Source organism: Heptranchias perlo, chromosome 4 (assembly GCF_035084215.1).
Source record: "Heptranchias perlo isolate sHepPer1 chromosome 4, sHepPer1.hap1, whole genome shotgun sequence".
Classification (NCBI taxonomy): domain Eukaryota; kingdom Metazoa; phylum Chordata; class Chondrichthyes; order Hexanchiformes; family Hexanchidae; genus Heptranchias; species Heptranchias perlo.
This window is the reverse complement of record NC_090328.1, coordinates 22,227,248-22,254,708: the sequence shown is the minus strand read 5'-3', so window position 1 is coordinate 22,254,708 and position 27,461 is coordinate 22,227,248. Positions and strand designations below refer to the sequence as shown.

The 27,461-nt window shown below is 43.6% G+C and overlaps 2 protein-coding genes across 3 annotated transcripts in view; both read right to left on the bottom strand.

Moving 5' to 3' along the window:
- LOC137320768 (organic cation/carnitine transporter 2-like) overlaps nt 1–15,355 on the bottom strand; it is a 91,315-nt gene extending 75,960 nt beyond the window's left edge. Inside the window, exons 1-3 of one of the 2 annotated variants that reach the window (XM_067982563.1) lie at nt 15,300–15,355; nt 14,666–15,114; nt 662–765 (exon numbers count right to left, since the gene is read on the bottom strand). In XM_067982563.1, the coding sequence (XP_067838664.1) occupies nt 662–765; nt 14,666–15,040 (479 nt within the window). In that variant the 5' untranslated portion in view covers nt 15,041–15,114; nt 15,300–15,355. Of the gene's footprint in view, nt 1–661; nt 766–14,665 lie in introns of both variants that reach the window. The other variant, XM_067982562.1, reaches the window with a different exon arrangement.
- LOC137320767 (solute carrier family 22 member 4-like) overlaps nt 15,044–27,461 on the bottom strand; it is a 141,419-nt gene continuing 129,001 nt past the window's right edge. Inside the window, exon 11 of the mRNA XM_067982561.1 lies at nt 15,044–15,114. The gene's annotated coding sequence lies outside the window, so the exon portion shown is untranslated. The remainder of the gene's footprint in view (nt 15,115–27,461) is intronic.

Genomic DNA, 27,461 nt, shown 5'->3' with positions numbered 1-27,461 from the left:
AAATCGGGGATGCGCAAGAGACAAGAATTGGAGGAGCGCAGAGATCTCGGAGGGTTGTAGGGGTTGGAGGAGGTTACAGAGAAAGGGAGGGCCGAGACCATGGGAGGGATTTGAAAACAAGGATGAGAATTTTAAAATCGAGGCGTTCCCAGACTGGGAGCCAATGTAGGTCAGCGAGCACAGGGGTGATGGGAGAACGGGACTTGGTGCGAGTTAGGATACAGGCAGCAGAGTTTTGGATGAGTTCAAGTTTATGGAGGCACAAAATATATTTTTGGCTGCCTTGCGTCAAATCAGCAGTTGTTCCAAAGCCAACACAAAATGTATCAGGAATTGCTTTTCAGCTTTGGTTTTATCTTGAGTGTTAGTGCAGGAGAAGCAAATTTAAAAAAAAATATATAGCCTGTGGAGGTATGCTGAATTATATAATTACTGTAAACCTACTGTTTGTTCTTGCTACCATTCATTTACTTGTTTATGTTCAACAAATCGGTCCAGTTTCTTATATCCCAAGCCACAGTCTGATAGAATGTTTATTCTTCTGCTGTTCAGTGCTAAGGAAACCATGTGACAGCACATGATATATCCAGTAAGCAGTAACAATTAAATGGTAAAGAACGCAAAATGTATTTTGTAATGTTTTGTTTATTGAATCCTATACTTGTCTGAAAGTTGTCCTGAGACAATCGAGCCACACAGCACTCCCAGGAAAAACACTGATGTGGTAAATGGTCCTTTCCAGTTATTGTCACATACGAGGTCCCACTGCAAGGAGGCATAAGGTATCATTAAAGACACAGATATTAAGATTTTTGTTTTAGAAAGTGGTTAGCTCTGTTAAAATGCTTTTGTAAAACTTTTACTCTACAACCTCATTTTCATTTAATTTCTTTAAACAATTCCAGGAGATTATGGGAGGCATTGCTAGTGGTAAATCGAATTAAATGCTTCTATAAGAACAGAAGTGTTCTATCATGTAATGCATAATGTATTATTCTGCTGCAAAAGGTGGAGCTGGGTCTATTTAATGCTATAAAGTCTAATTGTTGTTGAGTAAACACAGGCTCCAGGTCAGTCAGGATTGAATAGTAATTTGGTCAGGTCACTTGGCAGATTGGAAAATGCTTGTAAGTTTCAGGCTCCAGGTCAATGCCTGTCTTTCTCCTCTTTTCATATTATTTTATATCTCTGCCCCTGCCTCAGATCATCTGCTGCTGAAACCCTCATCCATGCCTTTGTTACCTCTAGACTGGACTATTCCAATGCTCTCCTGGCTGGCCTGCCATCTTCCATCCTCCATAAACTTGAACTCATCCAAAACTCTGCTGCCCGTATCCTAACTCGCACCAAGTCCCGTTCACCTATCACCTCTGTGCTCGCTGACCTACATTAGCTCCTGGTTCTGCAACACCACGATTTAAAAATTCTCATCCTTGTTTACAGTGTAACAAAGTGTGACATCTGGTGTGTGGAATTTGAGCAGTTATTTTCCAACTTTATGCTCACAGTAGGAATATAGAAACATAGGAACAGGTGTAGGCCATTCAGCCCCTCGAGCCTGTTCCACCATTCAATTAGATCATGGCTGATCTTTATCTTAAATCCATCTACCCACCTTAGTTCCGTAACCATTAATACTCTTGCCGAACAGAACTCTGTCAATCTCAGTTTTGAAATTTTCAATTGACCCCCAGCCTCACCAGCTTTTTGGGGACGAGAGTTCCAGATTTCCACTAACCTTTGTGTGAAGAAGTGCTTTCTGACATCACTCCTGAACGGCCTGGCTCTAATTTTAAGGTTATGCCCCCTTGTTCTGGACTCTCCCACCAGAGGAAATAGTTTCTCTCTATCTACCCTATCAAATCCTTTAATCATCTTAAACACCTCAAATAGATCATCCCTTAATCTTCTATATTCAAGGGAATATAAGCCGAGTCTATACAATCTGTCCTTATAATTTAACTTTCTTCGCCCCAGTTTTATTCTGGTGAATCTGCGCTGCACCTCGTCCAAAGCCAATATATCTTTCCTGAGGTGCGGTGCCCAGAACTGAATGCAGTACTCTAAATGGGGTATAACCAGAGCTCTGTACAGCTGTAATATAACTTCCATCTCTTTGTATTCCAGCCCTCTTGAGGTAAAGGCCAACAGGGCGCCTCACCAGTCAAGAGTGCTTATTTGAAATTCGGGCGCATGCTGCACATGATTACAACTAATTATATTAATGACCAGAAAATTCTGTACGACATGCGTGATTTTTTCAACATGTCGTAGGAAAAGCAGTCTAAAAGCTGCTATTTTTGAAATCTGGGAAATCCAAAGGTTAAGGCTAAGATTTCTGAGAAAGTTTAGATAGCACACAGAACAAAGGACACTAATAATGGGCAGTTGTTTCCAATTAATGGCTGGAGCTCGATTGACCCAGGCTTGTCAAGGTCACAAGCCTAAAGGTTGGTGAGCCCTAAATTTTATCCATGCAATAGTATGAGTAACCTTGATTGGTCAGACATTGAAATACTGTAGGTGGGATAAGAGCTCTTATTGTTTTGAGATTAAAAGACCAAAACTCTGCAGGCTGTGATGCCCGGAGTGCACTCCTGGTGACCTCCAGGGCTGATCCCCGCTTGAGGACACTGGATCAGTGGAAGGGCACATCATTTGCATGATGTCAGTGGCACCCATGCCACTACGGGTCCCTTGCTGCTAGGAACTTTGGTGCTCGACTGCCATCCGGGGGACAAGGTGATTAGCAACCCCCCCCCTTCAATAAATGTGATCGTGAAGCTAGCGGATTATCATTAAAAACCCAACTGGTTCACTAATGTCCTCTAGGGAAGCAAATCTGCCTTTCTTACCCAGTCTGGCCTATATGTAACTCCAGTCCCACACCAACATGGTTGACTCTTAACTGCCTTTTGAAGTGGTCCAGGAAGCCACTCAGTTGTATTAAACTTCTCAGGGCAACTAGGGATGAAGAATAAATGCTGGCTACCCCTTCTTAGACTATTGGTGCAGAGGGGGCATGGTTGAGGGTGGGGACTCATTACTTCCCTTGTACGGAGTGCGGCAGGCAGAGTGAAACAGCTGAGAGTTCGGTGAGTGTGGGAGTTCGGTGAAGTGGGGGAAGAAGTTACTGCTTTGCCTTGCTTTTCCTAACTTTTTCCGCAGAGTGGCGGCGGACCTGAGCGGCAGAAGTCTGAGATTGGGGAATAAAAGCAGCAGCAGACCTGCAACAAGAGAAAACTACTGTGCGACGTCACAGGTGAGGCAGGAGAGTCCGAGAGGTGAGCACAGTATAAAAGGAGAGACCGAGAGCGGGAGGAGAGTCTGAGAGGTGAACGCAGTGTAAATCTAAGGCAAGTCATGGCAGCACAGCTCAGACCTGTGATATGCTCCTCCTGCACTATGTGGGAAGTCATGGACACTACCAGTGTCCCTGGTGACCATGTGTGCAGGAAGTGTGTCCAGCTGCAGCTACTGGCTAACTGCATTTCGGAGCTGGAGCTGCGGGTGGATTCACTGTGGAGCATCCGTGATGCTGAGACTATCGCGGATAGCACGTTCAGTGAGGTGGTCACACTGCAGGTAAAGATTACTCAGGCAGAAAGGAAATGGGTGACCGACAGGCAGAGTAAAAGGACTAGGCAGGTAGAGCAGGAGTCCCCTGGGGCCATCTCCCTCTCAAACAGATATACCGCTTTGGATACTGTTGGGGGAGATGGCTTATCAGGGGAAAGCAGCAAGAGCCAAGTTCGTGGCACCACGGGTGGCCCTGCTGCACAGGAGGGGAGGAAGAAGAGTGGCAGGACTATAGTGATAGGGGATTCAATTGTAAGGGGAACAGAAAGGCGTTTCTGTGGCCGCAAACGTGACTCCAGGATGCTATGTTGCCTCCCTGGTGCTAGGGTCAAGGATGTTGCGGAGCGGCTGCAGGACATTCTGGAGGGGGAGGGTGAACAGCCAGTAGTCGTGGTCCATATCGGTACCAACGACATAGGTAAAAAAAGGGATGAGGTCCTGCAAGGTGAATTTAAGGAGTTAGGAGATAAATTAAAAAGCAGGACTTCAAAGGTAGTGATCTCAGGATTACTACCAGTGCCACGTGCTAGTGAGTATAGGAACAGGAGAATAGACAGGATGAATGCGTGGCTGCAGGGATGGTGTAGGAGGGAGGGATTTAGATTCCTGGGACATTGGGACCGGTTCTGGGGAAGGTGGGACCTGTACAAGCGGGACAGGTTACACCCGAGCAGGACCGGGACCAATGTCCTCGTGGGGGTGTTTGCTAGTGCTGTTTGGGAAGGTTTAAACTAGAGTGGCAGGGGGATGGGAACCTGAGCGGGGAGTAAAGTTGAGAGCAGCAAGAGAGGGGAAGACCCAGGGAAAATTTACAATACAAATAGTAAAAACATTTGTTCAAGAACAAGTGAAAGGGAAAAGCGTACAGCAGCAGAAAGAAAGTGTACTTTAGACAGTACAGATAAAGTGAAAACTAGAAGGCGTAAGGCGATTAACCCAGCATCAAAGCTAAAGGTCAGGCTAGGGTGTGTGGCCCAACTAAGAGTTCTATATACAAATGCACGGAGTATAAGGAATAAATTAAATGAACTACAGGTTCAAATTCAAATTGGAGGGTATGACATGATAGCTATTACTGAGACATGGCTGCAGGATGGTCAGGATTGGGAACTAAATATACCGGGTTATAAGGTCTACAGGAGAGATAGGGAAAATGGAAGAGGGGGAGGAGTAACCTCAATAATTAGAGATGAAATCACTTCAATGACAAAGGAGGATATAACGAGAGGTAAGCAGCCAACAGAGACCTTATGGGTTGAATTGAGAAATAGGAAAGGAACTAAGACTATAGTGGAAATTGTGTATAGGACCCCTGGCAGCAGCTCTGAAGGGCTAGATTGTATAAATGCAGAGATTAGACAAGCGTGTAAGAAAGGCATAGTGGTCTTAATGGGGGACTTTAACCTTCACATAGATTGGGAAAAGCAGACTAGCAACTGTCAGATAGGTAGTGAATTCTTGAGTGTGTCCGAGATAGTTTTCTACAGCAGTATGTCCTAGAGGCAACAAGGGGGCAAGCCATACTAGATTTAGTAATGAATAATGAACCAGATTTATTTAACGGCTTAACTGTACGCGAACATCAATCCAATAGCGATCATAACATGATCAAGTTCAATGTAGTGTTTGAAAGGGAAAAAAGTGAATCAGCTGCTAAGATTCTAGACTTGGGCAAGGCTGACTTCAATGGGATGTGACAGAGACTGTCCACAGTAAACTGGGCAAATCTGTTAATGGGTAAAACGACTGATGATCAGTGGGAAATGTTTAAATCGGTTTATACCCCTGAGGGGCAAGAACTCTACTTGCCAAAAAAAAAGCCATGGACAACTAAAGAGGTAAGGGACAGTATAAAACATAAGGAAAGGGCATACAAAAAGGCAAAAAAATGGCACAGATCCTGGCGAATGGGAAAGATACAAAGATCAACAAAGGGTCACAAAACAGATAGTAAGAGCTACAAAAAGAGAGTATGAAAAGAAACTTACAAGGGATATCAAAACCAATGCGAAGAACTTTTATAGTTACATTAGGAAAAAGAAGGTGGTCAGGAGCAGTGTTGGGCCCTTAAAAAGTGAAAGTGGGGATATTGTCATTGACAATAGGGAAATGGCGGACATGTTGAACGATTACTTTGCGTCAGTATTTACAGTAGAAAAAGAGGATAGCATGCCGGAAATCCCAAGAAAACTAATATTGAATCGGGGACAGGGACTTGATAAAATTAACAGAAGTAAAGCAACAGTAATGAAGAAAATAACAGCACTAAAGAGTGGCAAATCCCCAGGACCAGATGGTTTCCATCCCAGGGTTTTAAAGGAAGTAGGTGAGCACTTTGCAGATGCCCTAAATATAATCTTTCAAAGTTCTCTAGATTCAGGAACTGTCCCCCTAGATTGGAAAATTGCACATGTCACTCTGCTTTTTAAGAAAGGAGAGAGAGGGAAACCGGGGAATTATAGACCAGTTAGCCTAACATTTGTTGTGGGGAAATTGCTGGAGTCTATAATTAAGGATAGGGTGACTGAACACCTCGAGAATTTTCAGTTAATCAGAGAGAGCCAGCATGGATTTGTGAAAGGTAGGTCGTGCCTGACAAACCTGATTGAATTTTTTGAAGAGGTGACTAAAGTAGTGGACAGGGGAATGTCAATGGATGTTATTTATATGGACTTCCAGAAGGCATTTGATAAGGTCCCACATAAGAGACTGTTAGCTAAGATAGAAGCCCATGGAAACAAAGGAAAAGTACAGACTTGGTTAGGAAGTTGGCTGAGCTAAAGGCGACAGAGAGTAGGGATAATGGGAAAGTACTCACATTGGCAGGATGTGACTAGTGGAGTCCCGCAGGGGCCTCAATTATTCACAATATTTATTAACGACTTAAATGAAGGCATAGAAAGTCTCATATCTAAGTTTGCCGATGACACAAAGATTGGTGTCATTGTAAGCAGTGTAGATGAAAACATAAAATTACAAAGCGATATTGATAGATTAGGTGAATGGACAAAACTGTGGCAAATGGAATTCAATGTGGACAAATGTGAGGTCATCCACTTTGGATCAAAAAAGGATAGAACAGGGTACTTTCTAAATGGTAAAAAGTTAAAAACAGTGGATGTCCAAAAGGACTTCGGGGTTCAGGTACATAGATCATTGAAGTGTCATGAACAGGTGCAGAAAATAATCAATAAGGCTAATGGAATGCTGGCCTTTATATCTCGAGGACTGGAGTACAAGGGGGCAGAAGTTATGCTGCAGCTATTCAAAACCCTGGTTAGACCGCACCTGGAGTACTGTGAGCAGTTCTGGGCACTGCACCTTCGGAAGGACATATTGGCCTTGGAGGGAGTGCAGCGTAGCTTTACTAGAATGATACCCGGACTTCAAGGGTTAAGTTACGAGGAGAGATTACACAAATAAGGGTTGTATTCTCTGGAGTTTCGAAGGTTAAGGGGTGATCTGATCGATTGTCTTAATATATTTATAAGATATTAAGGGGAACGGATAGGGTGAAGAACAAACTATTTCCGCTGGTTGGGGATTCTAGGAGTAGGGGGCACAGTCTAAAAATTAGAGCCAGACCTTTCAGGAGCGAGATTAGAAAACATTTCTGCACACATAGGGTGGTAGAAGTTTGAAACTCTCTTCCGCAAACGGCAATTGATACTAGCTCAATTGCTAAATTTAAATCTGAGATGGATAGCTTTTTGGCAACCAGAGGTATTAAGGGATATGGGCCAAAGGCAGGTATATGGAGTTAGATCACAGATCAGCCATGATCTTATCAAATGGTGGAGCAGGCACGAGGGGCTGAATGGCCTACTCCTGTTCCTATGTTCCTATATGAGACCCAGCATAAGTCTGGAGGCTGGTATACCTAGTGAGATATGTTTTAATTCATTCAGAGTTGGATGAAGAGAAGAGGGAGGAGGCTCATGTGAAGCATAAATGCCAGTATAGGCCAGTTGGGCCGAATGGCCTGTTTCTGTGCTGTAAATTCTATCTAATTATTTCCAATTCTCGGGATGTGGGCGTCATTGATAGGGCCAGCATTTATTGCTCATCCCTTGTTGCCCTAGTAATTTGCTGCCCGCCACTTGGCCATTTCCCTTGCTCCCATGCTTTCCATCATGCTGAGAACCTCTGATCATTTGCTACTACTGCCCCTTTAAGCTGCTGCAGGATGCTGAACCATACTACAACACCAGTTCTCTGACCCCGCATGAGTTTTCCTTTCCACATAAAACAGATCCAATGGTAGGCAGGACTTATACTCCCTGCCTATCTATCATTATGCAAATGCACTGACCCCAGAACGTGGGACGGGGTCAATGGCATGACCGGGCAGTGAATGCAAGTCCTGTCTCGCCACGCTATCAACAGTGGAGTGTGGGCTACCAGGACTCTCGGGTCTACCATTTTAGAATACTGTGTATAGGATGAGAAGTATTCCACGTTAAATTTCAGTCGTGGCTCAGTTGGTAGCACTCTTGCCTCTGAGTCAGAAGGATTATGGGTTCATAATCCCACTCCAGATGCTTGAGCACAAAATCTAGACTAACATTCCAGTGCAGTACTGAGGGAATGCTGTATTGTTGGACGTGTGCTGACTTTTGGATGAGATGTTAAACCAAGGCCCCGGCTGCCCTCTCAGGTGGACGTAAAAGATCCCAGGGCACTATTTCAAAAAAGAATAGGGGATTCTCTCTAGTGTCCTGGCCCATATTATCCCTCAAACAACATCACTAAAAACAGATTATCTGGTCATTATCACATTGCTGCTTGTGGGAACTTGCTGTGTGCAACATTGGCTATTTCTTTTATTCGTTCATGGGATGTGGGCTTCGCTGGCAAGGCCAGCATTTATTGCCCATCCCTAATTGGTGATGAGCCTCCCTCTTGAACAACTGCAGTCGGTGTGGTGAAGGTTCTCCCACAGTGCTGTTAGGTAGGGAGTTCCAGGATTTTGACCCAGCGACGATGAAGGAACGGCGATATATTTCCAAGTTCGGATGGTGTGTGACTTGGAGGGGAACGTGCAGGTGGTGTTGTTCCCATGTGCTTGCTGCCCTTGTCCTTCTGGGTGGTAGGGGCCGTGGGTTTGGGAAGTGCTGTTGAAGAAGCCTTGGCAAGTTGCTGCAGTGCATCCTGTGGATGATACACACTGCAGCCACGATGCGCCGGCGGTGAAGGGAGTGAATATTTAGCGTGCCAATCAAGTGGGCTGCCTTGTCCTGAATGGTGTCAAGCTTCTTGAGTGTTGTTGGAGCTGCACTCATCCAGGCAAGTGGAGAGTATTCTATCACACTCCTGTCTTGTGCCTTGTCGATGGTGGAAAGGCTTTGGGCAGTCAGGAGGTGCGTCACTCGCCGCAGAAAACCCAGCCTCTGACCTGCTTTTGTAGCCACAGTATTTATGTGGCTGGTCCAGTTAAGTTTCTGGTCAATGGTGACCCCCTAGATGTTGATGGTGGGGGATTCGGCGATGGTAATGCCGTTGAATGTCAAGGGAAGGTGGTTGGATTCTCTCTTGTTGGAGATGGTCATTGCCTGGCACTTGTCTGGCGCGAATGTTACTTGCCACTTATGAGCCCAAGCCTGGATGTTGTCCAGGTCATGCTGCATGTGGGCAGGTACTGCTTCATTATCTGAGGGGTTGCGAATGGAACTGAACACTGTGCAATCATCAGCGAACATCCCCATTTCTGACCTTATGATGGAGGGAAGGTCACTGATGAAACAGCTGAAGATGGTTGGGCCTAGGACACTACCCTGAGGAACTCCTGCAGCAATGTCTGCCATGTTTCCTACATTACAACGGTGACTACATTTCAAAAATACTTTGTGGCTGTAAAGTGCCTTGGGACGTCCTGAGGTTGTGAAAAGTGCTATATAAAGCACATAAAAAATAGGAGCAGGAGTCGGCCATATGGCCCCTTGAGCCTGCTCCGCCATTCAATAAGATCACGGCTGATTTTTTGGCCTGTAGTAAGTTTTCCTTACTCTTGTACTCCAACCCCTTTGCAATAAAGGTCAACTTGCCAATTGCATGGTGTACCTGCATGCTAATTTTTTTGTCACTTGTACGAGGATACCCAAATCCTCAGAACATCAATATTTAATAGCTTTTCACCATTTAAAAATATTCTGTTTTTGTATTCTTCCTACCAAAGTGAATAGCCTCACATTTCCCCACATTATACTCCATCCACCACCTTCTTGCCCACTCACTTAACCTGTCCATGACCCTTTGCAGACTCTTTGTGTCCTCCTCACAGTTTACTTTCCCACCTAGCTTTGTATCGTCAGCAAACTTGAATACGTTACACTCGGTCCCTCCGTCTAAGTCATTAATATAGATTGTAAATAGCTGAGGCCTCAGCACTGATCCTCGCGATAAATGCAAGTCTTTCTTTCTTTTCTCCTTCCTGTGATAGGTGCATGCTTTATGTGAGCACCCGCACTTCCACTGGAATTTTTCACAGGCAGAGAAAGGAGCAGGGACCTGTCCAGATAATGGCATCTTTCTGCCCCCAGGCCCTCACAATTTCAGTGCTCAGCTCCTTAGAGTATTGAAACTGCCCAAAAACTGAGAAGTAGGGCTAAACTTTCCTCAAGATTGCTATTCTTCTTCTCGGCTTTCTAGTTATCTTCGCGATTTGTTTACTTCGGTGTAGATCAGATTACCAAAGCAAGGAGCAGAATGTTTTGTAATTGGAAAGTTTGCAGCTGCTGTTCGTGGTGGAGGAGTAACATATTGATATCTTCCTCTGTCGACTCGTTATGCAGACTGGATCATTTTACGTATGCTTTCTGAATTAGAAAATAAGGTTCACACATTTACAGAGCATGGAGGATGGGAGGCCGGCCAGGAGAACATTCGAATACTCAGTCGTGTATTCAAATTGGTGCCTGCAGCTCGCCGGTACCGATGGCAGCAATTTGGGCGGGCAGCGGGCCGCTGTTTTTCTGTGGGGCGAGGATGAGCACTCCTGCTTCGTCCAACTCCGCAAAATAGAAAAATTTCCAACTTTTTTTAGGCTTTCTTTTCAGCAGCCTCTAGGGGTCCTTTAAGGAGCATTGGTTAAGCCGCTGTAGATCCGGAAGAAATAGTCGGAGCTCGCACGGTGCAAACTCTGCCTAGTTACTATCCAATTTCACATCAGGGTCCTACAACCAGTGTAGGTAGTCAGGCATCCTGGGCGACTAAAAGTTCACCTGATTCAATTTTGCCTAAGGTACACTTCACAAGTCAATTGGACACAGGAGATTGCGACCCAATTTTGGACCCCATTTCACGTCCAAAAACCGGGTGCATCAATGTCCAATTTCTCTCCCCCCGTATGTCCAGACAATTCAGCATTCTGGACCTTCTTCCCTTTTATCAACCCCCTTCCTCATTGCTACTCTGTGGCGCCATCCTGTGCTTTCGCCTCAACCTCACTAGAATCTTCTTGCCAAGCACGAGCGTGATCTCGTGTCGTTGGTGACAGTTGGTGCTGTGGGTCGGGTGCTTTTTCTGTGCCCCATGTATGTCGCTGGGTTCTACTTGCTCAATGATAAAGAACAGATGAAATAAATAATGGAAGAAAGTAACATCTGATAGGTTGGAGGGTGGGACTGGAAGTGATTTGATTTCGACAGGCTGCGTTCCCACCTTCCAGCTGACCTGATTGATTGAAGCTGACAAACCCCAGTCCTGGTGGGAAAAAGAAGCAGCTTTTTCTTGTAAAATGCTGACAAGCCGACACATGGGTTGTAAGCTGGGTGTCAGTTTACAAAGCTAATGGTTGGCATGGATGATCATTGGAGGTTAGAAATAATACAAATTGCAGTAAAGCTTGTCAACATGCCAGTCTGTGATATAATCATAGAATCATAGGAAGGTTACAGCACGGAAGGAGGCCATTTGGCCCATCGAGTCTGCGCCGGCTCTATGCAGTCCTACTCCCCCGCTCTATCCCCGTAGCCCTGCAAATTTTTCCTTTCAAGTACTTATCCAGTTCCCTTTTGAAGGCCATGATTGAATCTGCCTCCTCCACCCCCTAATGACTCGAAGGTTAAGAAATCTGCACTATTTCACAACTTGCTTCCAAACCAGAATGAATTTTATGGGGCAGAAATTGCTCCTGAAATAACAGAGAAGCTCGACAGTGCTCTCCGTTGGTGGTGGTGAAATAGAGGAGCAAGTTCCGGCAGTCGCTCAAACGCAGTGAATCGCGGAAATCCGGAACTTGTTCCCACTGGTTCACTGGCAATATGACAGCTTCGAATTAAAGGTATATCGCACGCTGCAATCAGAGAAATCATTATAAAAGTGCAAGCTTGCTTATCAGCCCAGCTGGAAAGTAACTAATTACGCCATCAAACAGGTACGCTTAAAAATACAGGTCTAAACTAAGTTTTAACAGCGCATTAAGTCTTAATGACTGCCAACCAACTAAAAATTAACTTTTAAAATGAGGAGTCTCATTACTCCTTATTTTAATAGTTTTTGGTCATTCAAAATTTTCTTTTTAAATTAAAAAATTAAATTTTTAAAAAAATTTTCCCTTCTGTCTCTTTTATTTAGTTCAATTATTTCTTTGGCTTTTTATAAATTTTTTAAAAAATGTTTCATTTACACTGACATACAGAATACTAACTTTAAATGAATGAAGCCTGTTTGCCTGCTTGAGCAATGCAGCCTGAGTCTGTGGGCGTGTCTTCTCTGCCTGACAGAGTTTGTGGGCGTGTCTCCTCTCGCAGACTTTTCCAGCCATGGCAACTCACGCTGCTCAAGGTTGATAGCGCTCAATTTTTTTAAAGTTCAAATTCAAGCAATTCGAAGCCACACCGCCCGCAGTAAGTAATTTTGTTAATTTAATTCGCAGGAGTGGCGGTAACCGTTGCCTTGCCACTCTGCTCGATTTCTGGCCCTATGTATATTACATTTCACTGAGAATGAATAGTTCGGCAATTTCTCATTTATGTGGTACAATTTGTTGAAACTTTGATGTCAGCTTGATTGCTTAAAAAACAAAGGAAAAGTGCACAAAGTAAAACAACGAGAAAACTTGTGGTTTCGTCTGCTCACAGGCAGTTTTATCAAATTGCCACAGTATTCAGTAGTTTATAAAGCTTTACTTCCCATTTCAATGCCAATGATCAGCACCAAGTGTGAATGTCACTCCAGCTGTTGCAGCCCATTACACTTCACTGCTGTGCATATTACTATAAGGAACAATCTATTATCTACTCTCCAATATTTCCATTTCCAATGGATGAATACATTGCATGCTACAGTACTGAACTGTACAGACCAAGAAGGTCCATGTGTTTGATCCGCAATCTGTGCTGAGTTAGCTGGTTATACCTAGGATAGTAAAGTGTTACTATCAGTGTCCTTTGGAAGTGTAAGGGCAAAATTCACCTGAAGTTCCTATTCCTTACCACTATCCAGCAACCTTACTGGAAACTGCATGAGTGATCTTTGGGGTGAGGCATTCATGTGATGCCCCATGCCTGTCAACACGCACTATCTAGGTTCTACAGCAATAATGGCCAATTGGGTAATGGATGCTAGCACAAGGCTTCAAGAAAAATTTGGGGGCGAGAAAAGTAGTGAGTAATAATTATTATCCTTGCTCTCCTTTGTTTATCAGGGTTAAGATCACCTTTAACAACAGATTCCCTGGTCCCATTGTTTCAACAACACATGTCCCAAAACGATTCACAGGAGCATTATCAGACTAAATTTGACACTGAGCCACATAAGGAGATATTAGGACCAAAAGCTTGGTCAAAGAGTCAGGTTTTAAGGAGTGTCATTAAGGAGGAGAGAGAGGTAGAGAGGCAGAGACGTTTAGGGAGAGAATTCCAGAGTTTAGAGCCGAGGCAGCTGAAGGCAAGGCCGCCAATGCAATGGCAAAGGAAATCGAGGATGCACAAGAGGCCAAAATTGGAGGAACGCAGAGTTCTCGGAGGCTTGTAGGGCTGTAGAAGGTTACAGAGATAGACTTTCCATTTCTCCCTCATTTCATGCCCGTTATGTACATAACTATGATCCAATAATATATCATGCACTCCTTAGTGTAAGTAAAAGATGCTCATAAGCTTAATAAAAAAAAGACAGGAGTAATAACTGCTTAACAAACAATGGTCTTGTGTAAATTTTGTAATTGCAGATGTCTCCAGCAGATGGAGCTTGCATGGGAGTAATGCTGTTATTGATTTGGTACGTTCTTGGCTGAAATATATGTGGTCAGCACATTGGAACTAGTGCTGATGAAGGAGTAATGAAAACAGAGATAGTGATCTTGTGACAGGAGTTGTTTTTGTTCAATTTTATTTGAACTCAGTTCGAGACCGTGATCTGGACTGTGAATACCATTAAGAAAGACAGAATATAATATGTAGCAAAAAGTATGCTTAATATGAAACAATGCAGATTATTCTAATGAAGTTTGACACACAGCAAAATGAACTTAGATTCAATTTCTACATCTAATTCAATCTTTTATCACTCGATCGTTGTTGCAAACACTAGTTGGACTTTTCCCCAATTCTAGTCAATGAACAAGACCGTACAGCATGCATTACATCTTTAGAATTCTCTACCCAGGAGGGCTGTGGCTGCTGAGTCATTGAACATATTCAAGGCTGAGATCGATAAATTTTTGGACTCTAGGGGAATCAGTGGATATGGGGATCGGGCGGGAAAGTGGAGTTGAGGTCGAAGATCAGCCATGGTCTTATTGTATGGCGGAGCAGGCTCGAGGGGCCAAATGGCCTACCGCTCCTATTTCTTACGTTCTTATCATCATCAAGTGGTACAACTTTTACATTTTTAAATCCCTCTGCAGTAGGTCTTCAGTCTTTCCATATTTGCATAACTGTTGGCAAAAAGATAGCTAGCAATGAAAAATTAAAGTCAATCAGCTACACACTCATATTTTCAAAATATATATGAGGGGTTTATGCAGACACCATTTTGAGGATAGCGAGAATATCTGAAAACATGCCATGACTTTGGTAACCCATTGTGGAAATGAACCCATGTACAAAAATGTGCAATATCGATGCATAGAATGAAAATTTCTTACCTCACTGACAATAGTAGAGATATATCTGTCTGTGCTGTATTCCCAGCCATCTGTACAGGGCTCTGTTTCACGTGTCGTGTCATTTAAACCGTCTTCCATATGAATTCTGTACCTGGTGCATTTACTGCACGCTTGCTCACCATCCACTTCCTCCATGGGCAGCAGTAAACTCAAATTAATGAAGGAAGTTTCTCCAGTGGTCACATTTGAAGAGTTAGGCAGGCGGCAGTGGTGCTGAGGGATATCTGCCAGAAACACCATAGACAAAGCTACATAGCCATTTGGAATAATGGTGACACTCAGGAAAAAGAAAATTGTCCACTGGTAGGGTCCCCATTCTCCCAGGAAAGCAGTCGCTTCATCGTAACTTTGCATTTTCTCTTTTTTTCCACCTCTCCTAAAAGAAAATCTTTTCTGTATAGTTGGTGCTTTAGTTTCAAATGTGCATCCTGTGAAAATAGTAAAACAGATTCATTCAATCTTCAAATGGATTCCAGTCAGAAAGTTATAGTCCTTGCTTCTAATAAGAATGCACAAATCTCATTTAGAAACCACTTTTAGACAATTGTGTCTTCTTTTTAACTGTTGTGAAGCTGATTGAGGATCAATTTGAAAACAAATCTTCATATCTTACTCAAATAATATTTACTATACAAGTTAATACTCCGTCAGGTTAACTCTAAAGCCATACTGTGTCTAAGAAAAACTTAGGAAAGGAGTCAGAAGCCATGTACCTCCCTCACATTTCCTATTGGGACAGTGCAAATGTTTTATTGGTTCCTTTTAATGCCTGTCAAACCATGCTTCCACCCCTTTAAGAACAAACAGTACAGTATTTTAGAATTACGTTTATAGTACTTGAATGAAAGCAGCAGCTGCAGGCTTTGCTGACAGCCTGATGATTTTAATATCTATTTTGCCTTGAGGTGAAATGAAAACAATCCAATTATTTTTTAACATATAATTTGATGCATTTTTACAATGGGAAGGGAATCATACTTTATAAAAACGCACAATTTTTATGATTGATCCTTTTGAAAACAATTTTGATAAATAAATACTCCTCGCAAATGTTAAAACGATTGCATTGCAAAACATCATGAATCTAATTAGAGTCTGTCCTTATAAAAGGTCAAATAACATCTGATATTAAACAAGCGAGATGCCAAATTTAAATCCTCCCGTTTGACTAACATGTGGAGGTGAAAGTACAAGTTATTGGCTCTTCCGAATTGAAGTTTCCTAACTGGCTACCAGTTAACATCAAACTTTTCAAAAATTAACAGCAACTCTTAAAAAAAATCCCTTACTATGCCTGGTACAATCCCAAATGAGAACATTTCCTTATGGTTGCACTTACAGTGATGATAATAATTGTCTGATCTGGACAAGCAATGGTGCTGTAGTCAGCATGATTCAGCCCAAACTGGGTCATAAGACAAAGATTATTAAGTGAATGATGGTACACAGAAGAAGATACTAGCTTTATCTGACTGGATCATCTGTTTTTTTATACAGTCAGCAGCATTGACTAGTTTTTAACCCTTACAGCACTGTGAATGAATTTAACAAATCATACTCAATCATTGGTTAAACCTGGTATTTAAAGTTTTAGTCAATGAAAACCCTTTTCCAATTTTTTTCCTCTCAGATATTCTTCCCTTATCTCCTGAAAGTGCTGATTCTTGTTGGGTACAAGTCCATGTCTGCCCCCAGTATCTTGCCAAAATGGCGATTCTTTCTTCCGTCCTTTTCCAGCCAACACCTCCCAGCACCACAACATCTACCATCAAGAAGGACAAGAGCAGCAATGTCATGGCATTGATGTACAGAATGATGTTTGTGTGGTCAGCAATTACCTACTAGGGTAATTGGGAATCACTAGGGGTGAGTCTTTGTCTTAGTGATAGCATTCCCATCCCTGAGGTAGAATGTGAAGAGTCCAAATCTCGCTCCAGACAGTCCCGGTGAGTGGAGGCCAGAGCTCCGGCTCTGAATTCTGGGTTGATAGCTAGCAGGATACTTGCATCTGGTGGGTATGGGTGGCCCCTTATCATATCAGCTGTGGGAACCCATAAGACCCTCCTGCCATATAGGAGTAGCCACCCAATCAGCTAGTATAAAGATGGTTACAGCCACGGAAGGAGCGTTCACATCGCAGCCTGACAGACTGTTAATCAGCCTGCGAATCTTCCACTACACAATTCTCCAATGGAAGGTTGTGAAGATACAATAAACGACAACAACGTGCACATTTACGAAGTTCATATAAGTATTGGGTTTCACATGTGGAGCCCTGATGGCCAGATGAAAGTCCCCTCATAAATCTGTCCTCTTCATCCATTTATGCAGTATAATCCAGGCTAAATGTTTCAGTGCAGTATTGAAGGAGTGCTACATCATCAAGGTCCCATTTTTCAAATGAGACATCAACCAATGTGTCTTTCCAGCATCCAAATCTGGCTCTCTGAAGACATTTCCCTTTATACATTGCCCATTAGGTGTGACAGGGTCTGCAGATATGGTTTGTAGCATCTTGGTATGTGTGGCCAATCGGGTTATGCTGGCAAATATTTTACTCTCGTAACATCTGCTGACAGTAGTACAAAAGGTAGCAGGAAGTCACCAAGCCCATCCAGCACTGACATCTGGAGTTGGGCCTCATGGATTGATCACAAAGGAGAAGCACAGAGGAACAATGTCCTTGAAAACATTTTATAAAACACCACTTCCCTTCTGGCATCTCTTCTATCCTGCAGCACCACTGAACATATGACATACTCTCATTGGGATTCTTCTAAGGAAGCATGTAGAAGTATAGTTAGTCAGGCATATCTTAGTGATGCCATCAAGTAAGCTGTCCCACCTTCCTTTGGGAACAGGAGCCTCTTCATGCATTAATCATCTATCAAAGCAAGATTTCTGCACCACTTTCTGCAGATGTGATTGTATGGATACCATTGGCTAGGCACAGAGCACCTCTGGTGCAGCCTGACTTGCCTGGCATCCCTTTATTAGAATCATAGAATCTTACAGCACAGAAGAAGGCCATTCAGCCCATTGTGCATGTGCAGGCTCTTTGAAAGAGCTGTCCCATTTAGCCCCACAACCCCATGACTGACTTATTTTTGTATTCAATGACCCTATTTACAAAGCAGTTGATGTCAGCTCAATTGTTAATTTTAAATCTGAGGTTGATAGATTTTTGTTAACCAAAGGTATTAAGGGATATGGGGCTAAGGCGTGTATATGGAGTTAGGTCACAGATCAACCATGATCTCTTTGAATGGCAGAACAGGCTCGTGGGGTTAAATGGCCTACTCCTGTTCCTATCTTCCTAATCGTCCTTTGTTCCTCTTCTTCTGCAAATGCCTCAAATGGAGAGATTTCCACTGGGAAACTCATTGGTCCCAATAGTTGTGCTGAGGGAAAAAGATAAATTTACAACAATCAGCACAAAGGTTCAGTGGAACCTAAGTGCCAGCAGCGAAAAAAACAAAACAAAATAAAAAGTGAAACGGTTAAGAATTAGTTCCAATACACTTACTTTAACATGTTATTTTCATCCCCTCTGCTGTATTTTGGTTGCCACCCTTGATTTGTGAGATAGCCAAAATGGAGTTGGAGAAGATACACATGAACAGAAAGAAAATAATATTCTGGGCTTACTAGAAATCCCTTCTTGGTTTTGTGTGGTCCTATGTCCTCTCATTTCACATCAATGTATTTTAGCAACTGTACTCACCATGAAATTCCAGGTTACCACATTCCTGACCTATGGATTTGACAAATATGTACACACCAGTTGTGCAATAAAAAGAACATGCAAGGAGAAACGCATGAATCACAGAAACTACGTAGGAACCACAAATGAGAGAAGTAGATCCAAACCAGGAAGAAAACAGGAGATTAATAGGTTTCCCTTGTTACTTTGACAGTCAACATTTGCCCTGTTTGATGTTACGTACCGGAAATACTTTTGTGTTTTAGTTTAAAATATTAATAAAATGTTAAAGTTAAAAAAATTTACTTCAGAACTGTCATGTCACTTAATTATCTTTGGACAACACTGAAGTTAATTTTACATGTTCAAAGATACGTATCATTACAGTCCAAAACCTTGGAGGCACATCTGTGCTCTGTGCTATTGAATAATCTTTGTCACTATTCTGACTCACAACTGGAAATTCTTCAAAATTTCTTTGAGATAAATTATCAAAATAAATATAAAGGTAATTTTAAAATGTGAAAGCATAAAAATTAGAAACAACAAAAAGACCATTTGGCTCAACCAATCTGATCCTTTCCCGATAAATCTTAACCCCACTTACCTGTCTTCTCACCATATTACCAAGCATTGTCTCTCGATCTCATTTCTATTGATTACTTTGATGGTTTTCCTCAATACTTTATTCCATAAATCTATTATCCTTTGTATAAAGACATTCTACTTGACTGCACTTCTTACTTTATTAATTTGTGTCTCCCATTATTTGAATCCTTCACCATTGCTGGCCTGTTGCAGCGTTGTCAATTACTTTTATAATCTTATACATTACATTTATCCACATTGAACAGCATCTGCCAGGTGTTGCACCATGTCGAAAGTATCTAAATCCTTTTTAAACTGGTTCTATTTTTCCTCATTATTGACTTGGGTCATTTTTTGACTTCATACTTCCAGGACCATGGCCCATTGGTAGTGCATTTCAGAAAATTGGATGTGGACTGTGCATGATTTTCTAACCACTTTTGGCCAGCGCATGACTGAATTTTCAATATGTACTTTTAGTGAGCTAATTCCTTGCTGGTAACACAAAGCTGGAAAATTACCCCTTAATTCTCCTAATTTGGCATCATCTGCTAATTTGTATCTATGGTAGCATAGTGGTTATGTTACTGGACTAATAAACCAGAGACATGAGTTTAAATCCTGCCATGGCAGCTGGGGAATTTAAATTCAGTTAATTAAATAAAATCTGGAATTAAAAAAAGCTAGTATCAGCAATGGTGACCATGAAACTACTGGATACTAAAAACCCACCTGCTTCACTAATATCCTTCAGGGAAGGGAACCTGCTGTCCTTACCTGGTCTGGCCTATACATGGTTCCAGGCCCACAGCAATGTAGTTGATTCTTAACTACCCTCTGAAATGGCCGAGCAAGCCACTCAGTTGTCAAGAAGGCAGCTTACCAACACGTTCTCAAGGGCAATTAGGGATGGGCAATAATTTTTTTGTTTATTCGTTCATGGAATGTGGGCATCGCAGGCAAGGCCAGCATTTATTGCCCATCCCTAATTGCCCTTGAGAAGGTGGTGGTGAGCCGCCTTCTTGAACTGCTGCAGTTCATGTGGTGAAGGTTCTCCCACAGTGCTATTAGGTAGGGAGTTCCAGGATTTTGACCCAGCGACGATGAAGGAACAGCAATATATTTCCAAGTCGGGATGGTGTGTGACTTGGAGGGGAACGTGCAGGTGGTGTTGTTCCCATGTGCCTGCTGCCCTTGTCCTTCTAGGTGGTAGAGGTCGTGGGTTTGGGAAGTGCTGTCGAAGAAGCCTTGGTGAGTTGCTGCAGTGCATCCTGTGGATGGTGCAGACTGCAGCCACAGTGCGCCGGTGGTGAAGGGAGTGAATGTTTAGGCTGGTGGATGGGGTACCAATTAATACTGGCCTTGCCAGCGACACCCACATCCCATGAATGAATAAAAAAAATATATAAAATATAGGAAGTGTCCCTAGATTGACTCCTTGGGTACCCCGGTAAATTCTTTCCAGACTGAAATGTCCCCATTTATGAACTACTCTTTGTTTTCTATCCAGCATCATATTTTACCCCCTATTCTATGTCACCTTAGCCATTAATGCCAATGTGGAAGCTTGTCAAAACTTTCAGTATATAATATAATCTACTTTACCCAGTTCACCATGTCAGTAATATCCTCATGAAGATCCAGCAGGTTCGTTAAACATAACCTCCATTTCCCAAATCTATGTTGACTGTCCTTTAACAAGTTGTGCTTGTTCTAGATTTCTCAAATCAAAATTACTTCAAAGATTCCCCAGCAAATGATGTTGAACTTTCTGGTCTACAATTTACAGGTGTATGTCTTGTCCCTTTAAAAAAAAACAATGGAATAAATTTGGTCACTTGCCAAACATTAGAAATCTCTCCCAAATTTAGCAAACTTACAAATATGTCAGTTAAGTTATTTTATAATAGTACTTTTTTGCACCAACATCCAATTTTCACACTTACCGCTGCATTGTAAACACAGCAGGGCGCCCATACTGCCTAATGCCAAATCATGCAATAACATTGAGTCTCCCAATCAAATTAATTTCAATTAGAATCCTTACAGAGGAAACTTTGATCCACTGGAGCAATTTTAACCCCAAAGGATGGGTGGGTTGGGAGCCGGTGGGAAGGTAAAAATTTTAAAATTCTCAAACCCGACCCCAACCCGCCTACTTCCGGCTTTAATGGAGGCGGGTTGGAGGGAGGGCAACCAATCTTCTCTCAGGAGGTGGGTTGGTCACTAAAATCATTTAAGGAGGCTGTGTGGCTCCATTTTAACTCAATTTTTATTTTTAACACTTGGAGGCTGGGTAAAAGGAGGCAAGAAGGGCCAGTTCCATGAGGTAAGTGCGTTTATTGCACTGCTTGTGGGCCAGGAGTAGGAGTGCTTCCCGCTGGCCCACTAAGCTTACCTCCAAGCGATCGGACCCCCGCAATTGTCCGACCCCCCCACCCGCAAAGTCCGATTCACCCCCCCGTGATGTCCGATTTACCCCCCTGCATTGTCCGATTCACCCCCCGCACTGTTCAATTCAACCCCCCTGCAATGTCTGATTCACCCCGCTGAAGTCCAATTCACCCCACTGCAATATCTGATTCACTCCCTTACGATGTCCAACTTACCCCCCTGCGACATCCGATGCGCCCCAGCCCTCCCCCATCATGTCCGATTCACCCCAACCCGACCCCCCCCCGCCTCGCGACGGTAGACTTACCTGACATCGCAACCCCTCAAATAATGAAGCAGTCCGAGCCCGCATGCAGCAAGACCGGGACAACATCCAGGCTTGGGCTGATAAGTGGCAAGTCACATTCACGCCAGATAAGTGCCAGGCAATGACTATCTCCAACAAGAGAGAGTCTAACCACCTCCCCTTGACATTCAATGACATTACCATCGCCGAATCCCCCACTATGAACATCCTGGGGGTCACCATTGACCAGAAACTTAACTGGACCAGCCATATAAATACTGTGGCTACGAGAGCAGGTCAGAGGCTGGGTATTCTGCGGCGAGTGACTCACCTCCTGACTCCCCAAAGCCTTTCCACCATCTACAAGGCACAAGTCAGGAGTGTGATGGAATACTCTCCACTTGCTTGGATGAGTGCAGCTCCAACAACACTCAAGAAGCTTGACACCATCCAAGATAAAGCAGCCCTCTTGATTGGCACCCCATCCACCACCCTAAACATTCACTCCCTTCACCACCGGCACACAGTGGCTGCAGTGTGTGCCATCCACAGAATGCACTGCAGCAACTCGCCAAGGCTTCTTCGACAGCACCTCCCAAACCTGCGACCTCTACCACCTAGAAGGACAAGAGCAGCAGGCACATGGGAACAACACCACCTGCACGCTCCCCTCCAAGTCACACACCGTCCCGACTTGGAAATATATCGCCGTTCCTTCATCGTCGCTGGGTCAAAATCCTGGAACTCCCTTCCTAACAGCACTGTGGGAGAACCTTCACCACACGGACTGCAGCGGTTCAAGAAGGCGGCTCACCACCACCTTCTCGAGGGCAATTAGGGATGGGCAATAAATGCCGGCCTTGCCAGCGACGCCCACATCCCATGAATGAATAAAAAAAAAACATCCTGTCAATCTGGCTGGCTGTCGGACGGGAAACCCATTGAAAATATTTAAAAGACGTCGGCAGGAGGTGCGGAAAACCCTTTCTTCTGGGTCTCCCATCCAAAAGTTCGCCAGCCCGCCACCCCGCCGCCCCCCCAGCTCTCTTCCAGGCTCCGAGTTAATATCAGGGCCATTTAGTTTGGACTAAATTCAAACCCAGGCCTCAAAAGTGAAAAGACAGTGTTGAACCCATTGTATCATCGCAAACCACCACAGTTTGTTTCATGAGGATGTCTCACTATCAGTACTTTATTTGAAAATTGAAGTTAAAAAAATGATCAACTTTAATAACCTTTGATTGTTCCCATTTCTACTTAGTTTTTTTCAATACATTAAAAATCAGAGATGTTAATATTATTGAGGAAAATAGTTGGAGGAATTTCTGTGCTCAAGAATATGTCAGAACAATACTAGCATCTTTAGAAATAATTGCTAAGCTACAGCTTTCAAGTCTTGGCCTATTTTCTATATGAATGAATCGAGCTTATTTGCATTACCAGTGGCTAGTTTCTCAAAGCCAGTTTTCCAATTATGTCAATCTTCAATCAAAATATACCAAAAAATTATGAGAGAAAAAAAAGGGGCATAAACATCTCTATTTCCTTTGAGGACACCCAGTCTCTCTGGACCTCTTCACCAGAACTCAACCCCAGTTCTGACACAGGATTTGCAAATGTAATCCCACTATTTAAGAAAGGAGGGAGAGAGAAAACAGGGAACTACAGACGTGTTAGCCTAACGTCAGTAGTAGGGAAAATGCTAGATTCTATTATAAAGGATGTGATAACAGGACACTTAGAAAATAACAATAGGATTTGGCAGAGTCAACATGGATTTATGAAAGGGAAATCATGTTTGACAAACCTATTGGGAGTTCTTTGAGGATGTAACTAGTAGAATAGCTAAGGGGGATCCAGTGAATGTGGTGTATTTGGATTTTCAGAAGGCTTTCGATAAGATCCCACACAGGAGGTTGGTGAACAAAGTTAGAGCACAGCAATTACGTGCGACACTATCTCAGACAGTTGCTCATGTCCCTGTGACACTATCTCAGAGATTCCTTCATGTACTTGTGCCACCATTCCACTCATGCAGGAGTTGGACTCCTCCATCCTCTGCGCTATTGTGGAGAGTGTGCCTGGCACCTGTTCTAGTACCTCGCAAATGTGCTGCTGTCCCTCGATCATTCTCCTTTTAAAGGATGGCCCCCAGGGTTCAGCACCTGCGTCTAGCCGAGCAGAGCTTGGAGAGGAGTGCGCCCACCGATGCGGACTCTCCACAGCTGCCCCTGCCACCAGTGTCTGCTCGTGCTCACTTGTGTGTGGTGACTCACCAGGTGCCAACTCAACTAACTGACTACTAGGACCCACCAAGGTGTGAGTATCTGCGCTGGTGGATGGCTCGCTAAGATGTGACGGTGCGCCCTCAGAGGACGGGAGCTCCTCTGAGGAATCGCTCTCGCTGTCACTTTGGTCGTTGAAGGATCTGTAAGAGAACAGAAGGCAATTTTAAGCATCATCACAGATGTGTCATGTTGCGATGAGCATACTGAGGAGTTCAACATGCCAATTATTGTTAACATCAATTTATGTTGTGTGTGATGAATGTTAAAGTTGTGTCATCAGACGTTTGTGGGGTGCCAGTCTCGGCGTCCCTAACGGACAGGCACTCGAGGGTGCGGCTGATCTCCAGGGCCTCCTCCTCCGCGTCTGTGAGGACCACTATTTGTTGTGCCCCCCCCGCTCCAGCCCTCGTCCTCTCGCGTGCATTTTCTGCTCTCTTCTCCTGGAAGGGGAGAAAGTACAAATGTGTGAGTGAGAGATGCTGAAGTGGCCAACCAATGAATGCATTGCTTTGGGTGAGGCTAACTGTGAAAGAGGCACATCAGAGGGTGTGTATGAGACAGAGACATCACATTGGATCAGGATTGGGGTGAGCGGTAGTGGTGGGGTCACAAATGGGGAGGTGAGGAAGTGCTCAGGAAGTGAAGGTAAGTTGAGGATGATCCTTAAATGGGTGGAGGAGTGACGTGATGGAGTAGTCTTGGCGGGGCAGAATGAGTTGGTGGCGGGGTTGGGGGGTGGTGGCTGATGTGCAGCACGGAATGTAGGAGAATCATTAAGTGTACTCACTTTTGCTGATCTAATTAAGTCATTGAAATGCTTCCTGCACTGGACCCAGGAGAGGGATATGTTGCTGCTGCTGGTGACCTCGTCTGCTATCTCAAGCCAGGCCTTCTTGGTGGCAGAGGCAGGGCACTTCCTCCTGTCGGTGGGGTAGAATAGTTTCCTCCTCCTCCTTACCGCGGCCAGCAGCACCTGAAGTGAGGCATCACTGAATCTTGGAGCAGCCTTGCCCAACGCTGCTCCATTGGGTCTTCTTGTTCTTAGCTCCAGCAAAATCCATTGGAGCAATGGCCCTTTAAATCCAGCTGACAGCCTGTCATGCCGCCCACTGCGCAGCTTTCAGATGACAAACGCGGAAACAAGATTAATGGCCACCAATTAAGTTGTGATCGCATGGGGAACGGTAAGTTTTTTTAGTCAGATTTGCCGCATGCCCATTGACCGCCCCCCCCGCTGCCCTTTGAAAATCGAGCCCTTTGTGTCCTCCTCACAGCTTGCTTTCCCACCTAGCTTTGTATCATTAGCAAACTTGGATACATTACACTCGGTTCCTTCACCCAAGTCATTAATATAGATTGTAAATAGCTGAGGCCCAAGCACCGATCCTTGTGGTACCCCACTAGTTACAGCTTGCCAACCCGAAAACGACCCGTTTTTCCCTACTCTCTGTTTTCTGTCCGTTAATCAATCCTCTATCCATGCTAATATGTTACCCCTAATCCCATGAGCCCTTATCTTGTGTAACAACCTTTTATGTGGCACCTTATCGAATGCCTTTTGAAAATCCAAATGTACAACATGCACTGGTTCCCCTTTATCTACCCTGCTAGTTACATCCTCAAAAAACTCTAATAAATTTGTCAAACATGATTTTCCTTTCATAAAACCATGTTGACTCTGCCTAATCATATTATGATGTTCTAAGTGTCCTGTTACCAGTTCCTTAATAATGGATTCCAGCATTTTCCCGATGACTGATGTCAGGCTTACTGGCCTGTAGTCCCTGTTTTCTCTCTCCCTTCTTTTTCTTGAATAGTGGGGTTACATTTGCTACCTTCCAATCCGCTGGGACCATTGTAGAATCTAGGGAATTTTGGAAGATCATAACCAATGCATCCACTATCTCTGCAGCCACCTCTTTTAGAACCCGAGGATGTAGACCATCAGGCCCAAAGGATTTATTGGCTTTCAGTCCCATTAATTTGTTAAGTACTTTTTCTCTACTGATAATAATTACTTTAAGTTCCTCACTCTCATTAGCCCCTTGGTTCCCCATTATTTCTGGTATGTTTTTTGTGTCTTCTGCTGTGAAGACAGATACAAAATATTTGTTTAATGCATCTGCCATTTCCTGATTCCCCATTATAATTCTCCTGTCTCAAGCTCTAGGGGACCAACATTTACTTTTGTTACTCTCTTCCTTTTTACATACTTGTAGAAGCTCTGACAATCCATTTTTATATTTCTTGCTAGTTTACTTTCATATTCTATTTTCCCCCTTTTTATCAACTTTTTGGTCATCCTTTGCTGGTTTGTAAAACTCTCCCAATCCTCAGGCTTACTACTCTTCTTTTAATCTAATACTATCCTTAAATTCTTATGGGTGGATCACTTTTCCTGTGGAGTTTTTATTTCTCAATGGAATGTATATTCGTTGAGAATATTGAAATATTTCTTTAAATGTTTGCCATTGCTTTTCAACCGTCACACCCTTTAATCTAATTTCCCAATCTACCTTAGCCAACTCACCCCTCATGCCTATGTAATTGGCTTTATTTAAATTTAAGATTCTAGTTTCAGACTTAAACTCAATGTGAAATTCTATCATATTATGATCACTCTTCCCCAGAAGATCCTTTACTGTGAGATTACTAATTAACCCTGTCTCATTACACAATACAAGATCTAAAATATCCTTTTCCCAGATTGGTTCCATGATGTATTGCTCTAGGAAACCATCTTGAATGCATTCCATGAACTCATCCTCCAAACTACCTTTGCCAATTTGATTTGCCCGGTCTATATGCAGATTAAAGTCCCCCATGATTAATGCATTACTTTTGTTACAAGCTCCTATTATTTCATGATTAATACTCTGTCCAACAGTATAGCTACTTATTAGGGGGCCTATAAACTACTCCCACCAGTGTTTTCTGCCCCTTGTTATTTCTTATTTCCACCCATACTGATTCTACTTCCTGAACCTCTGAGCCAAGATCCTTTCCCACTACTGTCCTTATGTCATCCTTTATTATTAGGGCTACACCTCTTCCCTTTCCATTCTGCCTGTCTTTTCTAAACCTCATGCACCCTGGAATATTTAGTTCCCAATCTTGGTCACTTTGCAACCATGGGCCTGATTTTAGCAGGCCTGCGGGTTTCCGGCGGGTTGGGTTTCGGGTGCGTGGCCTCCGCGCCCGGTGAAATTAGTGGGTCGCCCGCGCGATCGTAGCAGGCAATCCACTAATTGGAATCACTTACCTGCTCCTCCGGGCTCCGCGCTGCTGGTCTGCGCGTCGGGCGGGATGCGCATGCGCAGTACGATCTGTCAGCTGGAGGCGCTCTATTTAAAGGGGCAGTCCTCCACTGACAGATGCTGCAACCAATGGAACAAATTACAGCATGGAGCAGCCCAGGGGGAAGGCTGCTCCCAGTTTAATGATGCCTCACCCCAGGTATCATCAGATGGGGTGAGGAGGAGGGGGAGGACAGAGATCTTCCACCCGGCGGGCGGG